This window comes from Lepidochelys olivacea (genome assembly GCF_965140295.1).
Source record: "Lepidochelys olivacea isolate rLepOli2 genome assembly, chromosome: 18".
NCBI classification, from domain to species: domain Eukaryota; kingdom Metazoa; phylum Chordata; order Testudines; family Cheloniidae; genus Lepidochelys; species Lepidochelys olivacea.
The window spans coordinates 26,841,565-26,854,778 of record NC_140428.1 but is presented as its reverse complement, the minus strand read 5'-3'; the positions used below and the strand labels follow the sequence as shown (position 1 = coordinate 26,854,778).

General features: G+C 44.1%; 1 protein-coding gene across 7 annotated transcripts in view; it reads left to right on the top strand.

The window, feature by feature from the left end:
* Positions 1-13,214, top strand: part of MEGF6 (multiple EGF like domains 6) — a 254,375-nt gene that overhangs the window by 185,131 nt on the left and 56,030 nt on the right. For 6 of the 7 annotated variants that reach the window (XM_084651674.1, XM_084651673.1, XM_084651677.1 and 3 more), the window contains one exon: positions 12,865-12,990. The exons of the other annotated variant lie outside the window; for it this stretch is intronic. In XM_084651674.1, coding sequence (XP_084507800.1) covers positions 12,865-12,990 — 126 coding nt within the window. The remainder of the gene's footprint in view (positions 1-12,864; positions 12,991-13,214) is intronic. 7 annotated transcript variants of the gene reach the window in all.

Here is a 13,214-nt window from a genome sequence, read left to right as displayed (position 1 = left end):
GACCTGGCATTATTCCAGCATGCCTGCACCTCTGTGACAAAGTACAACTAGAATATGACCTATAATATGAATAGACAGCTTGTAGAACCTCCACACTATATAATTCATAAATTAATGTTTCTAAAAAATACCACCACCGGAACAACTATAAAGGTACAGCATTCCCATTTTAGGATTGATGGTTTTTGTCCTTACACACTTTCATGATAGAATAAAGTACAATACTCTCATTCTAACTCTATAATAACATCTGAAACCATTTGTTCACTAGGATCAAAGTTGATAAGAGGGGAGTTTTTCAAAGCTCAGAATGGAATAGAAAAGTTGGGTGTATTTCCATGCGCAGTAAATGGGGTTGTGTTTGTGACTCTGCCTTCCCGTCACTCCTAGGCCTCCGTTTGGCTCCTGCCATGAATGCTTATGCCAGATGAGTGTCTCTATTCCTATGTTTGTTTCTTGGTGGATGGTTTCTACCCCATCAACTTTGTGTTGTGGTTTTTTTTGGTACCAGTAGCTATATCCTATCCAGTTGCTGACTGCACTTTAATAGTCACGAACAACCAGTGAGCTGCAGTGTTGAGAGGTGTTTTGAGTTTGTAGAAGTTACTTAAACGTACGATAGTCCAAGCCATCAATTAAAAAAACCAACCCACAGAAAGTACCCCGCATTGTGAACATGAGGCAGCCAAGGGGCACTCTTCCTCCTAAGATTTATTCATTAGGCAAAGTATGTTCCAGGGAACTGTGCAGAGGCTTCCTGTTCCTTCACCACACTCTGATACTTAGACTGATAACACAGTGAAGTCTGGAAAATGCAAGCAATCAAGCCAGTCTTCACTCAGTGGGTCACTTTGCAATAATCCCTGTTCCTTGAACGTGTGCCTGCTTTTTGTGGTGTTTTTGCAAGTACATGAAAGTGGTTCACTCCGCCAGTGCTTAGTCTAGATAAATATTTACCCTGCAAAGTCAGAGGCTTTGCTATGACTTGATCTTTGAAATCACATGGTTTTTATTAAACCAACATTCTTGACAAGTATTACAGGGCTGGCTCTTTGAGGGCTGTAGGAAAGTGTGTAGCCTGTAGCAGAACAGACCTGAGGCCTCACTTAACAATAACCTTAATTTATTCTTCAGTTTTCTTCTTTTACAAACCCTTCCCCAGTTCTAGCACCATATGGGAAGAGAAAATTTCTCTTGCATAAATGAAAGTCTGCAAGGCCAGGGGTACCTGAAGGTAGAGGAAATATGTGACTGAGTGAAAGAGACAAGGATAAAGACCGGCAGATACACTTTTAGTCACATATGGTTGATCCTTTCCAGTGGCAGGCAAACGTCATGATTTGGAATTTGGTTCAGAGCTGCACCCCAAGATTGGATGCTTACGTGTGGACACACATTTAAAGAAGGGCACAGCAAGCTACATTTGTAGATTGCAATTAGGAAATTGAGCATCTAACCAGTGACAAAATGTTTTCTAATTGTTGTATTAGTTGCTGCCTGCCAAGACATTCAGTGTCTTGTATAATAATAACCACAGTTAAAACCTATTGTAATGAACTGCTTACTATGTGTGGGTATGTTTTCTGTACCGCTGCACTCTGCTGGATGGAATCAGAACTTTTCATCGTGTGCCATAGATCTTGTATTGCCTAGTTGCTGAAGGACGTTCTCCCATATTTCAGATATGTAGGAGCTTGTGTTTTTGGAGCAAGAGGATCTGGGTTGCATCCCAGTGACATTCTGAATGACCTGGGCCCAGTAGTGTTGTACTAATCCGGGCAAAACTCCCCTTGAGTTCATGGGATTTTTATCTGTGCAGAATCTGGAGGATCAGGTCACTTCTTTGTGTGCATGGGCTGCATTTCAGTGTGGGATATCTTTCAGTTGCAGCACAGAAAAGTCTCAGTGCAGCTAATGCACAAAATTCCTGAAGTTATAGAAAATGGATCGTAATGAAACAAAGAATGAATAATAAATGCAGTGGACTCCCTCATGTTCCATTCTGCTGAAGGAAACACGGAACATATATTAATTCCTAATGGAGCTCTGAGCCGAGGTACACAGGAGTCTTGCAGTCCAGAGCCACCATCAAGCATGGATATTAACTTTAGGAAGCTGTTGGCAATACTAGTGAGCAGAAATGCGGTGCCAGAGAGTATTTTAGAGACAGAAAGAGTATCTTGCTATGAAGTTTCTAGTTAAAATATGTCAATCAATGAATCTAATTCTCTGAATGTTTTCCTATCACCACAAAACCCACAAAGCTGTTGATTCATCAACGATACTGACTAAAGCACATCCTGTCTCCAAAACCCCACTAGAGGAGGCTGGTTTGCTGTTAACCCTGAAGGTTCAAAACCTGTTGAAGAACTCACACCACAAATAGAGTTGCACAGGGAGAGGATGAATACTCTTCTAGCTCTTTCTTTGGGTTACTATTACATGTTTGTGATGGATATTCCTATCCTCTCTCATTCTTTTAAATATTCAGGAACTAGAAGCCAGGTAAAACGTTTTGCTGCTTTCTTTCCTGTCTCTTGTGCCTCCTGTGGCTGTTTACACTTGTGTACTTTGCACAAGTGTAAATGATGAGGCAAGCTGCAAAGCAGAGGAGAATCGGGTCTTTTAGGTTCCTGGTACATGTAAAAATGTATTGAAAAGATTTTACAAAGGGAAAGAAAGGAAATAACATAATGAGATGCCCGGCAATTTAATATTTATAGCTGTCTAGGCCAGTGCTTCTCAAGCTGTCTGATGTGGGGGGACCGGTAATTTTTCTTTCCAGTGTGCGCGCAGACCGGCAGCTGGTGGCTCGCGGACCGGACCACCACTTTGAGTAGCACTGGTCTAGGTAACACAGTTACACCTGTCACATTTTGAAATGTATATTTTGGCCTTTTTAGCTCTTTTCCTTCAAGGTTCTCTAAACACTTTAATTTGTGCCTCTCAGCACAACCTCTTATTAAACCTATTTTATGGATGGGTAAATTGACTCACGGGAGTGTAAATGAATTCGGGGGGATAGCTCAGTGGTTTGAGCATTGGCCTGCTAAACCCAGGGTTGTGAGTTCAATCCTTGAGGGGGCCATTTAGGGATCTGGGGAAAATATTGGGGATTGGTCCTGCTTTGAGCAGGAGGTTGGACTAGATGACCTCCTGAGGTCCCTTCCAACCCTGATATTCTATGATTCTAATTAATTTGTGTCACAGTGAGACAGTAGCAGAGTCAATGTCACTCAGGACTCCTGGCTCCCCCTCCCCTGCTCCACCCACTAGGCCAGGGGTTTTCAAACTGGGGGTCAGGACCCCTCAGGGGGTTGCAGGGTTATTAGATGGGGGGTCACGAGCTGTCAGCCTCCACCCCAAACCCCACTTTGCCTCCAGCATTTATAATGGTGTTAAGTATACAAAAAAGTGTTTTTTAATTTATAAGGGGGGGGTCGCACTCAGAGGCTTGCTATGTGAAAGGGGTCACCAGCACAAATGTTTGAGAACCACTGCACTAGGCAGACTCCCTCCCCTAGAAAAATGCTTCGAACTCCCACTCTCACCATATACACTGGACAAAGGGACCCTAAAAGCTCCAGATACAGCCTGGGGACAATTCCCCTGGTGCGGGAACCGAGGTAGAGAAAGCCGCAGCGTGTCCCCCGAAGGGACCTTTGCAAGCCCTGGCTCAGGTGTTGTGCTAAAGTGCGGGTGAGAGTGGCAGAGAACGAGTCTCAGCACAATGCTGTGGCGATTCTGTGCCGCATTGCTGCCCATAAGCAGCCAGAGACAGCCCCGGAGGGCTGCCTAAATTCTGCCAGGCTCACTTGAGGCCATGGAACACCCTAGAATTGGGAGGGTGCAAAAGTTGTTAATCCCCGCCTCCCCACACACACACACACACACACACACACACACTTTCCTGGGGCTGTGATATGTGTGTGCTGCTTAGAACAGCACAGGAAAGCACAGAGTCTCACCCTTGCCAACAACTCATTGTGTGATCTGTACCAAGGCTGCAAGAAATTCTTGTACGTTGTCCACATTTTCTGCTGCTGAAATATGACAGCCCAGTGTGACGCAGCTTCAGTACAGAAGGAAGGGAAAACAAACAGAGATTTCTACTAAAGAAAAGAACATCATCACACTATCCTGAAATTACCTCCTGTCCCGTGCTCAGAAATGGATGGGAAGAGAGGGATGGCAAACATCTTCCAGTTTTTTTATACGGTTTCAGAGCGTGTTTATTTTTTTCTTCTTTTTTTCTTCTTTTTTTGGACTCCATTGCAAAATGAGGTATTTACTGTGAGCCAGTTGCTTTCTTTGGCCTGGGAAACAGAGATGGTCCTTATTAGCACACAATGTATTTCTGGAAATTGTTGGAGCTCAGATTACACAATATATCCCTATTTATATCATTAAGAGTATGTTAGATGAAGAAATCTCAAGTATACCAGGGATTTATTGGAGTGGATGGAAGGACTGTGTTTTGATGTTTTGTGTGTTGCTTCAATCCCAATAGTACATGGACTCTTTCAAGTCTCAGTAAACCATCAGCACACCAGGTACTGCCATGGCATCTCTTACCACGCTCAGCTGCTCTGGTGCAGCTCTCGTGTCTTGCTTTAGACTCTGGCATCTCTTTATACTGTCAGGTATGGGCCTGTCATATCACCAGGCCTCACTCCAGCCCTTCTAGGAAGGGAGCTTCTCCTCCCGTTTTCAGTCTCGGATCTAGTTCTCGCTCTTGCCCAGAGATGACATTGGGCTCCCCTCTATCATTCCCCAGCCTACAGCCCTGTCTGAACCTCCAGTCTCAGCCCTCTGGCTCAGAGGGCCAGCAAGCATCTCCCTCTGCTGCTCTCAGCCCTCTCTGGCCATGGCTGTCCGACGTGGGGAAGTTTGTAGGTGACCCCTGCACACTTTCTTTCTGCCTTCTGCTTTCACCAGCTTGATCTCTGCCTCCACAGCCCAACTAGGGAACTCTCACCGCTCCCTCCTTCAGTGGCATCCTCTCCCTGCAGCTATCAGCCCAGCTTTGCTCTTTTCTTCTGAGCTCTCTGCTTCTCTAGATCCCTTGGCTTTTCTGTCTCCCTCTCTGGACTCTGAATTGTCACATGCCTTTGGGCTGTTCCTCATTTATTACTGCCCGGAGGTAGACCTGCCCTGCTTATTGCACCAAACTAGGTTGCACCTGGATTGGAACAGAAGCGCTGGGCCTGATTGCATTTAAGAGGCCAGCTACCCTGTTACAATGTGCTTAACTTTAAGCATATAAATTAAGCACTTGCTTAAGTGCTTTGCTGATTCAAAGCTGAATCAGGATTGGTAAATGGGATAAAGAGCAGTCTAAGCAGGTCATCTAGAGAGTGAATGAACGGGAGTGGATGTTGCACTTACCCCTCTACATTCTGAAATTGGTCCCTGGGAGAGAGGGACGAGAGACCTTCAAGTGAAATGTACTTCTGACAGCTACTACTGGCATCTGCTCTTCTGAGACTGCAGGAGAACTGCTGCCTGCAACCACAAGGGTTCGGTTTGACTTTCAGCTGCAGGAATGAGCCAGATGCATGCATTTGCCAAACGTGACCCTGAGGTGTGCTTCTCTGTCAGTTGGTTCAGTCCATTCTATTATCAGATTAAACATGGCTTTCCGTATGTGGCAAACCCTGGCACTGTCCATGGTGTGTCTATGCCAGGGTCAGCTGAGGACCTCGGGCTCCAGGGCTCTCAGCCCAGAACGTTTCCCAAACACAAAACTCACTCTAGAAGCAGAGGGGATGGAAATAGTTCGGTCTCTTTTAAAGCTGTGAAATATCGTCTGTGGAAAATCTGTCTAATTTTTCTCTCACAAATCCACATGATACACAATATGACACTGGGTTTGGCAGCACTGTCACAGAAAGGGTCAGCTAGGGAAAGCATCTGGGGATGGACATTTGTTTTAGTGTGGCTTTGTAAAGAAAGGGATTAATAATTCAAATCAGTCCAATAATGAGTCTTATTAGCCTTCACTCACTGCTCTGTGAGACCGCATCCTAAGGAGGCCCAGGACTAAGCGGCCCTTCCTTTAAGAAGAAAAAAAGAGGAAGCTGTTTACTCTTTAGGTCTTGCCATTCCCTGTGTTTGAATTCAGCCAGTCTGCTTCTTTTCCTAGCACATCTTAGTGCTTGCATCTAAGAGCATTGCTGCTATTCAGTGTAATGTGGGTGGTGTATATTAAAAGCAATATGATGTTATTGCTTTGATCCTTTCCACCATAAACTACTTCATGCTGAATAGCCAGTGATGCCAACCAGAACTCTCTTGTCCATATGCCTCTTGCCAGAGACTGACGTCTGGCTCCTATTACTTGAACCGGGCTGGAATGTACCCGGCCTGGTTAACACAAATAGAACACTAGGGTTCATTAGTCAGCATGTCCACTGTCAGAATTTATGAGGCTCAGATGGGATTATTAGTCTTTAACAATAAATTTGCTAACACAATGTATGGCACTTTTGGGAGGTGGGGAGGAGAATGAGAGGAAATAAAATACCTGTAAGAGCCCAACATTCCTGCTGCTTTACCTCTTGGCTTCTGTTTATTAGTTCTCAAATATTTTGAGTTGGCTTATGCAGTAAGGTGTCAAGGCACTTCACAGCCCATCGTCACACCATATTTGGTTCCAGTGCCGCTGAAAAGTCATGGCAAAGACATGGTAGCAGTCAGTCACAGCATTCCAAGGGCTTTCTTCTAAAAGACCTTTGTCAAGGAGGACTTGCTGGTCAGTCGCTTGATAATGGGATGTATATCCTTTCACTAGTTGCTTATGTCCAACCCAGCTTTATCGTGACTGATAGTCATTTGCCGTCTGACAGTGCTTGGATGGCGTCCATGTGATGTCCTGGAAGTGTCACTCTGCCTCATTACGGACGATTGTCCCCATCTCAAAAATCCATGATCACAATTGTTAGCATGTGGCATCTGGTTGGCATGTCTCAGTGGAAAGGCTAGGGACTAAATGGATGTGGGAGATGAAACCTGGTTTTGTTAGCTGTAGAAGTGGTCCTTTCAAATCTGCTTTGGGGAGCCTGCACTGCTGCTGCCCACGCTATTACTGCTGTGTGGCTGTCTTCGAAGACTTCCCTCTCCTGGGCTGTCAGCACAGCATGATGATGGCTTTCAAATGAAAAAAGACAAGAACTTTGACTTCAGGTTTTAAATCTTTAAAAATCTGATGTATAGAATTGATGGGTCACGAAGGCAACTTAGACTCCAGACTCTAATGAATAGTTTCATACTGTGAGCTTATTCTGGATTTAAGATGTGTTGGATTTTAAACTTTGGCCTTGTTTTTCTCCCATATGGAGATATTTACTGGCTGAGTTTAGCATTATTTTAATGATTTTTTTTAAAAAAAAAAAACCCAAGAACTATAACTGCTTTAGAGAGGCTTTGAATATGTTTTTATTAAACATTTTAATATACCAGAACATTTAAAATTGCCACCAGCCAGCTCCGTTATAACTCAAGTAATGTACCTATAATTTTTCAGTAATGCCAACTACTTCTATTGCCTCTGTCAAAGTAGAACAAATTTTAAAAAATCAGGAAAATTAACGCAGACTGATAGTTCTTGCTCCAGCGCCGAGCAGCATTCTTCAACATTTTGACCCAGTTAAGTTAGTTTTATTCCCAAAAATGTTGTTTAGTTAATCAGAGACTCATGTTTGCCTTGATGCAAATGGAAGTTCAAACTGTTCTGTATCATAGAGGTCCTGAGCTCTGGTTTGAACAGATTCAGTTTGGAGAATTGTTTGTAGAAAAATCAGAACATTTTTGTGGTTTTTTCCATGTGTACCCTGGATCAAATGTCTGCACAACCATAGTGAAGAATATTGGGGTTTCGCTAACGCTCTGGTAAAAATAGACTGGCTTAATCAAATAGCTTTCAGTATTTCATTGGTCTACTTTGCTACAGTAGAAACTGTTTGTTAAAAAGGTGCAGGTTAAATGGATTTAATTAGGAGGGAAAATTAAAGGCATTGAACAAGCCTGAGAGGTCGGTTTCCTTACTGTAAACATCCAGCCTCAGGTCATTTTTCATAGATGAGCAAAGGAGCTGTACTGTATTTGACTTATAAGTTATAAACACCATGAGCTGTCATTTGATATAACTTCTTAGCCTTTTGTTTCTGGGCAAAGTCCTCGGACCTTCTTTCCAGCTGTTCATAACCCTTTCTATAGGAGAAGGTCTTTGTGTTTCAAAGTGAGCTATAAAAACAAATGAAAAATCAATTTACAACTGCAGTATGTGCTGAATTCCCCCACTGACGAGGCCAAGGGAGGCATTCTAGCACTCCTACCCCAGTCTGATAAGGGAGGTGTCCTGCAACACCCCAAATCAGGCTAAGAGGGGCACTCGGCATACCTTCTAAGGAGGAGGTATAGAGCTGGGGTTCTTAACCTTTTTTTCCCTAAGGAGCCCCCCTTCCCCCCCAACATGCTGTAAAAACTCCATGGCCCACCTGTGTCACGACAACTGTTTTTCTGCATATAAAAGCCAGGGCTGGCATTAGGTGTAGCAAGCAGGGCAATTGCCTGAGGCCCCTTGCTACAGGGCCCCCTGCAAAGCTGCATTTCTTAAGGTTCAGCTTCAGCCAAGAGTGGTGGGACCCCGGGTTTCAATTCCACGTGAGGGGCTTTGGCTTTCTGCCCTGGGCTGCAGTGAGTCTAATGCTGGCCCTGTTCGGCGGACCCCCTGAAGCCTGCTCACCGCCCCTCAGGGAGCCCCAGACCCCTGGTTGAGAACCACTGGTATAGAGCACCCAAAGGCGAGTAAATGAGGCGTTCAGTATCCCTAGCCTAATAAGGGCAAGACGACAAACTTTCTGAACCTCCCAAAGGTTCAGTTCACTTGGAGTTCTAGCCAGAATTTCAGTCCCACTCCATTCAGGGGTTAGTCATGTGTTTGTTTTCCTGTGCACCACCCTGGGGATAGAGAGGCTTCAGTAAGTCATGTTTATAAAGCCCTCTGAGATCCCGGGATAAGAAGAGCTATGGATTCTAAGTGCTAATGGTACTGCATGTTGTCCTCTTGCAATTATGTTGTAAAATAATATTTAAAAATGAGTGAGCTGGAACGTTGCTGTGTTTGCCAGAGAAGCATATGATTTTACAGAAGAGAACTTTATAGGAACATAGGGATCCCGTGGAAAATAGGCAGAGTTTTATTAGCATTAGCTTTCCAGGGTTGACTGGTTAGCGATACTTTGGAGGCTGCTCAAGAATTGTGATTACCTGAGCAGTGCTGGTTTGTGGAGAGTTGCGTTTAGTTAGGGACTGTGGTAGTCCCCTCATAAGATTCTTCCCTATTGGTACAACAATTTCTTCTGCAATCTGAGTGATGGGAGCCCTTTCTGTGTTTCCATTATAGGTTGTATTTTCAAGACCAGCCACACACACACAACTCTAAAATATGATGCGTAATGCCACACACACACGTTTTTAATCTCTCCTGGGTGTGTAGTGACCAAAAGTCAGTGCGGTTGGATAGTTTTTTGGTGGCCTGTATGAAATGAGCAGGTTTCTCAGTTCAGTTATTACAGATACTATGTTCACATATCCATTCAAACCTTTGTTAGTATACTTGTTCATCTTAGTGGAGAGGCTAAGGATTGAGTGGTAGGGGAGTGGTACTATATGTGAAAGAAAGCCTAGAGATAGAAATTCCATGCTTGAATAATAAGAGTATAGCAGTAGGAATATACTACCGACCACCTGACCAGGATGTTGACCGTGATAATGAAATACTCAGGGAGATTTGAGAGGCAACAACAACAACAGAAAACCCAATAATAGTGGGGGATTTCAACTCTTCCCATATTGACTGGGTAAATCACCTCAGGATGAGATACAGAGATAAAATTTCTGGACACTATTAATGACCGCTTCTTGCAGCAACTAGTCCTGGAACCCAAAAGGGTAGAGGCAATTCTTGCTTTAGTCCTAAGTGGCACACAGGGTCTGGTCCAAAAGGTAAATATAGCTGAACTGCTCAATAATAGTGACCATAATGTAATTAAATTTAATGCCCTTGTGGGGGGAGGGGGGAGTCCCAAAGAAACCCACCATAGTAGCATTTAGCTTCAAAAAGGGGAACTATATAAAAATGAGGAAGCTAGTTAAACAGAAATTTAAAAAGAACAGTTACAAGAGTGAAATGCCTGGAAGCTGCATGGAAACGTTTTAAAAGCAACACAATAGAGGCTCAAAGTAAATGTGTACCCCCAAATAAAAATAAACAATAAGAGGACCAAAAAATTGCCACCGTGGCTAAACAATAGAATAAAAGAGACAGACACAAAAAAGACGTCCTTTAAAAATTGGATGTCAAATCCTACTGAGTAAAATAGAAAGTCTGACAAGTCAAGTGCAAAAGTATAATTAGGCAGGCCAAAAAAGAATCTGAAGAACTAGCAAAAGACAAAAACTCACAGCAATTTTTTTTAAGTACATCAGAAGCAGGAAGCCTGCCACACAGGAAGTCAAGGCCGTTGCGCAGAAACTAAATGAATTCTTTGCATTAATCTTCACTGCACAGGATGTGAGGAAGATTCCCACACCTGAGTCAGTCTTTTTAGGTGACAAATTTGAGGAACTGATCCCTGATTGAGGTGTCAGTAGAGGAGGGTTTGGAACAAATCAATAAATTAAACAGTAATAAGTCACCAGGCCAGATGGTATTCACCCACGAATTTTGAAGGAACTCAGATATGAAATTGCATATCTGCTGTGTAACCTATCACTTAAATTAGCCTCTGTACCAGAGGACTGGAAGATAACTAAGGTAATGCCGATTTTTAGAAAAGGCTCCAGAAGTGATCCTGGCAATTACAGGCTAGTAAGTCCAATTTCAGTACCAGGTAAATTGATTGAAAATATAGTAAAGAACAGTATGATCAGATATGTAGATGAACACAATATGTTGGGAAAGAGTCAGCTCAGCTTTTGTGAAGAAAAATCAGGCCTCACCAATCTATTAGAATTCTTTGTGGGGGTCAGCATATATGTGGACAAGGGGGAACCAGTGGATATAGTGTAGTTGGACTTTCAGAAAGCCTTTGACAAGATCCCTCACCAAAGGCTCTTAAGCAAAGCAGGCAGTCATGGGATAAGAGGGAAGGTCCTCTCATGGATCAGTAAGTGGTTAAAAGATAGGAAACAAAGGGTAGGAATAAATGATCACAGTGGAGAGAGGTAACTAGCAGGGTTGCCCAAGGATCTGTACTGGGATCATTGGTCTGACTAATATGGCCATGCTTATGTTCTTATGTTACTCTTTAGGGGTAATTTACCATAGTGGGGAGCAGGCTAACTGAGGAACCTCACTGGAGGCAACCTGCCATCCCAGGTCATAAGAACAGTTTGTTTTGTTTATGTAAAGTTCCTTGGCACAGAGAGTTGAAGTGACCTGCTCAAGGCTACATAGAAACTTAATGCCATGGCCAAGAACAGAACTCAAGAATCCAGATTCCCAGTCTCCTGTGCTAACCACTAGATGGTACTCCCTGTCAGCACCTCTCTCTCTAAACTCTCTACATCTGTTTGTTAACAAGAAGACAACTAAGTGGCTTCGATAGTTATAACACAAGTTATAAGGTGAATGGAGAAACAAGCCCACTAACTTTTGTGTAGAGGTCACATTTTTCAAAGCAGCAAATTGGAGGTTAAGATGCCGGATTTATGTGCAAGCCTGCAGCAGTGGCGTAGCTAGGTGGAACGAACAGGGGCACCTAAAAAAAGGTGCCACCCACTTGTACTCCCCGGGCAGCGCTCCGGGTCCTCAGGGGCACTGAAGGCCCCCGCCGCTGAGGACCCGGAGCGAGTGAAGGCCCCCGCCTAGCTGGAGCGCGTGAAAGCCCGGAGCGCCGCCGCTGAGTAACCATTTAAAATGGCGCCACTTGTGCTCAGAGGGGGAGCAGGCGCTCCCCCGGCTCCCCCCCCCCCGGCTACGCTACTGGCCTGTAGGTGTGGCTTAGAACACATCTCCCTAGGTCTTCCCAGCAGAGTTTGTGACATAACTTCATGGCCTCATCCTGTGTAATCAGAGTGTCTTTCGTGTGCGTCCAGTCCAGAAAGTTAATTTTCTATATCATTTTGTCATGAGGACGCATTTGAATATGCCAGAGATGGCCCTTCACTAAACAATCATTATTGACTTGAACTAGCTGGGCTATTGAACCTGCAGTCAGTGCCTTTGAGAACAATTGCAAGAGTTTCCGTGATAAACAAGCAGTCCCCAGTCCCTGCCCTCTGACACTGCCACCTGCTAGGGAGGGATTAGCGTTTATAAAGCAAACATGCTTGTTGTTAACTTCCCTCCCATGTAGCTTTCTGAATTTAGCTTTAGATTATGTAATCCAAGCCAGAAATGTTCTGGCCTACGTTCCTTTCCCTGAGGAGCAGCTGGGAGCTGTACTGGGAAATAAAGATTTATAGTAAACAGTGTTTTAAAGATGCAGACTCACGCTGCGGAATAGAGCTGCTCTCATCATTGAAGAACAGCGCCCTGGGTCTGGGTGTACTGCCCAGAATATCTTCATAGCACAATATTGTCGCATATATCTTGTGTATTGACTACAGAATAGATGCTTATGACAACAATAATCTGTGTTTATATAGCACAGTTTAAAGACTCACCAGGAACTGCCTCCACTTATGCCAGGACTGAATATGCTCCAGAGTTCGGAATTCTTATTAGCCAGTCTGATTCCTGCTGTATTCGTAAATCTGCATATTGGTGCCTGTATTTTGCCCTGGCTACTCGCAAAGCAGACTCTTGCATACTGTTTGTCAGCCTGCTCTAATCGGTTTTACCCTTTGCCCTCCCAGCTGTGAACACCTGTGCCGTCAGCAATGGTGGATGCGAACACGATTGCGTGCAGCTGACCCTAACACAGCATCAATGCCAGTGCTGGTACAATTACCACCTGAAGGAGGACGGCAAGCACTGTGTCCGTGAGTCTGCTCTGAGCACATGGAATGAATTGTGAATTCAGAGGCACTCCTTCTCTTTTGTCTTTGCGTTCCCAGGTTGTACCCACAGCTAGATTTATTTAAAAGGAAGTCCAGCGCTGTAGGAGTTCGACATTGTTGATGGTTATTCCCATGTTCCCACTCACATTCCTAGAGAGGAACCAGATGTGAAACGGTTAATAATAATAATTTAGAGACCAGCTCGT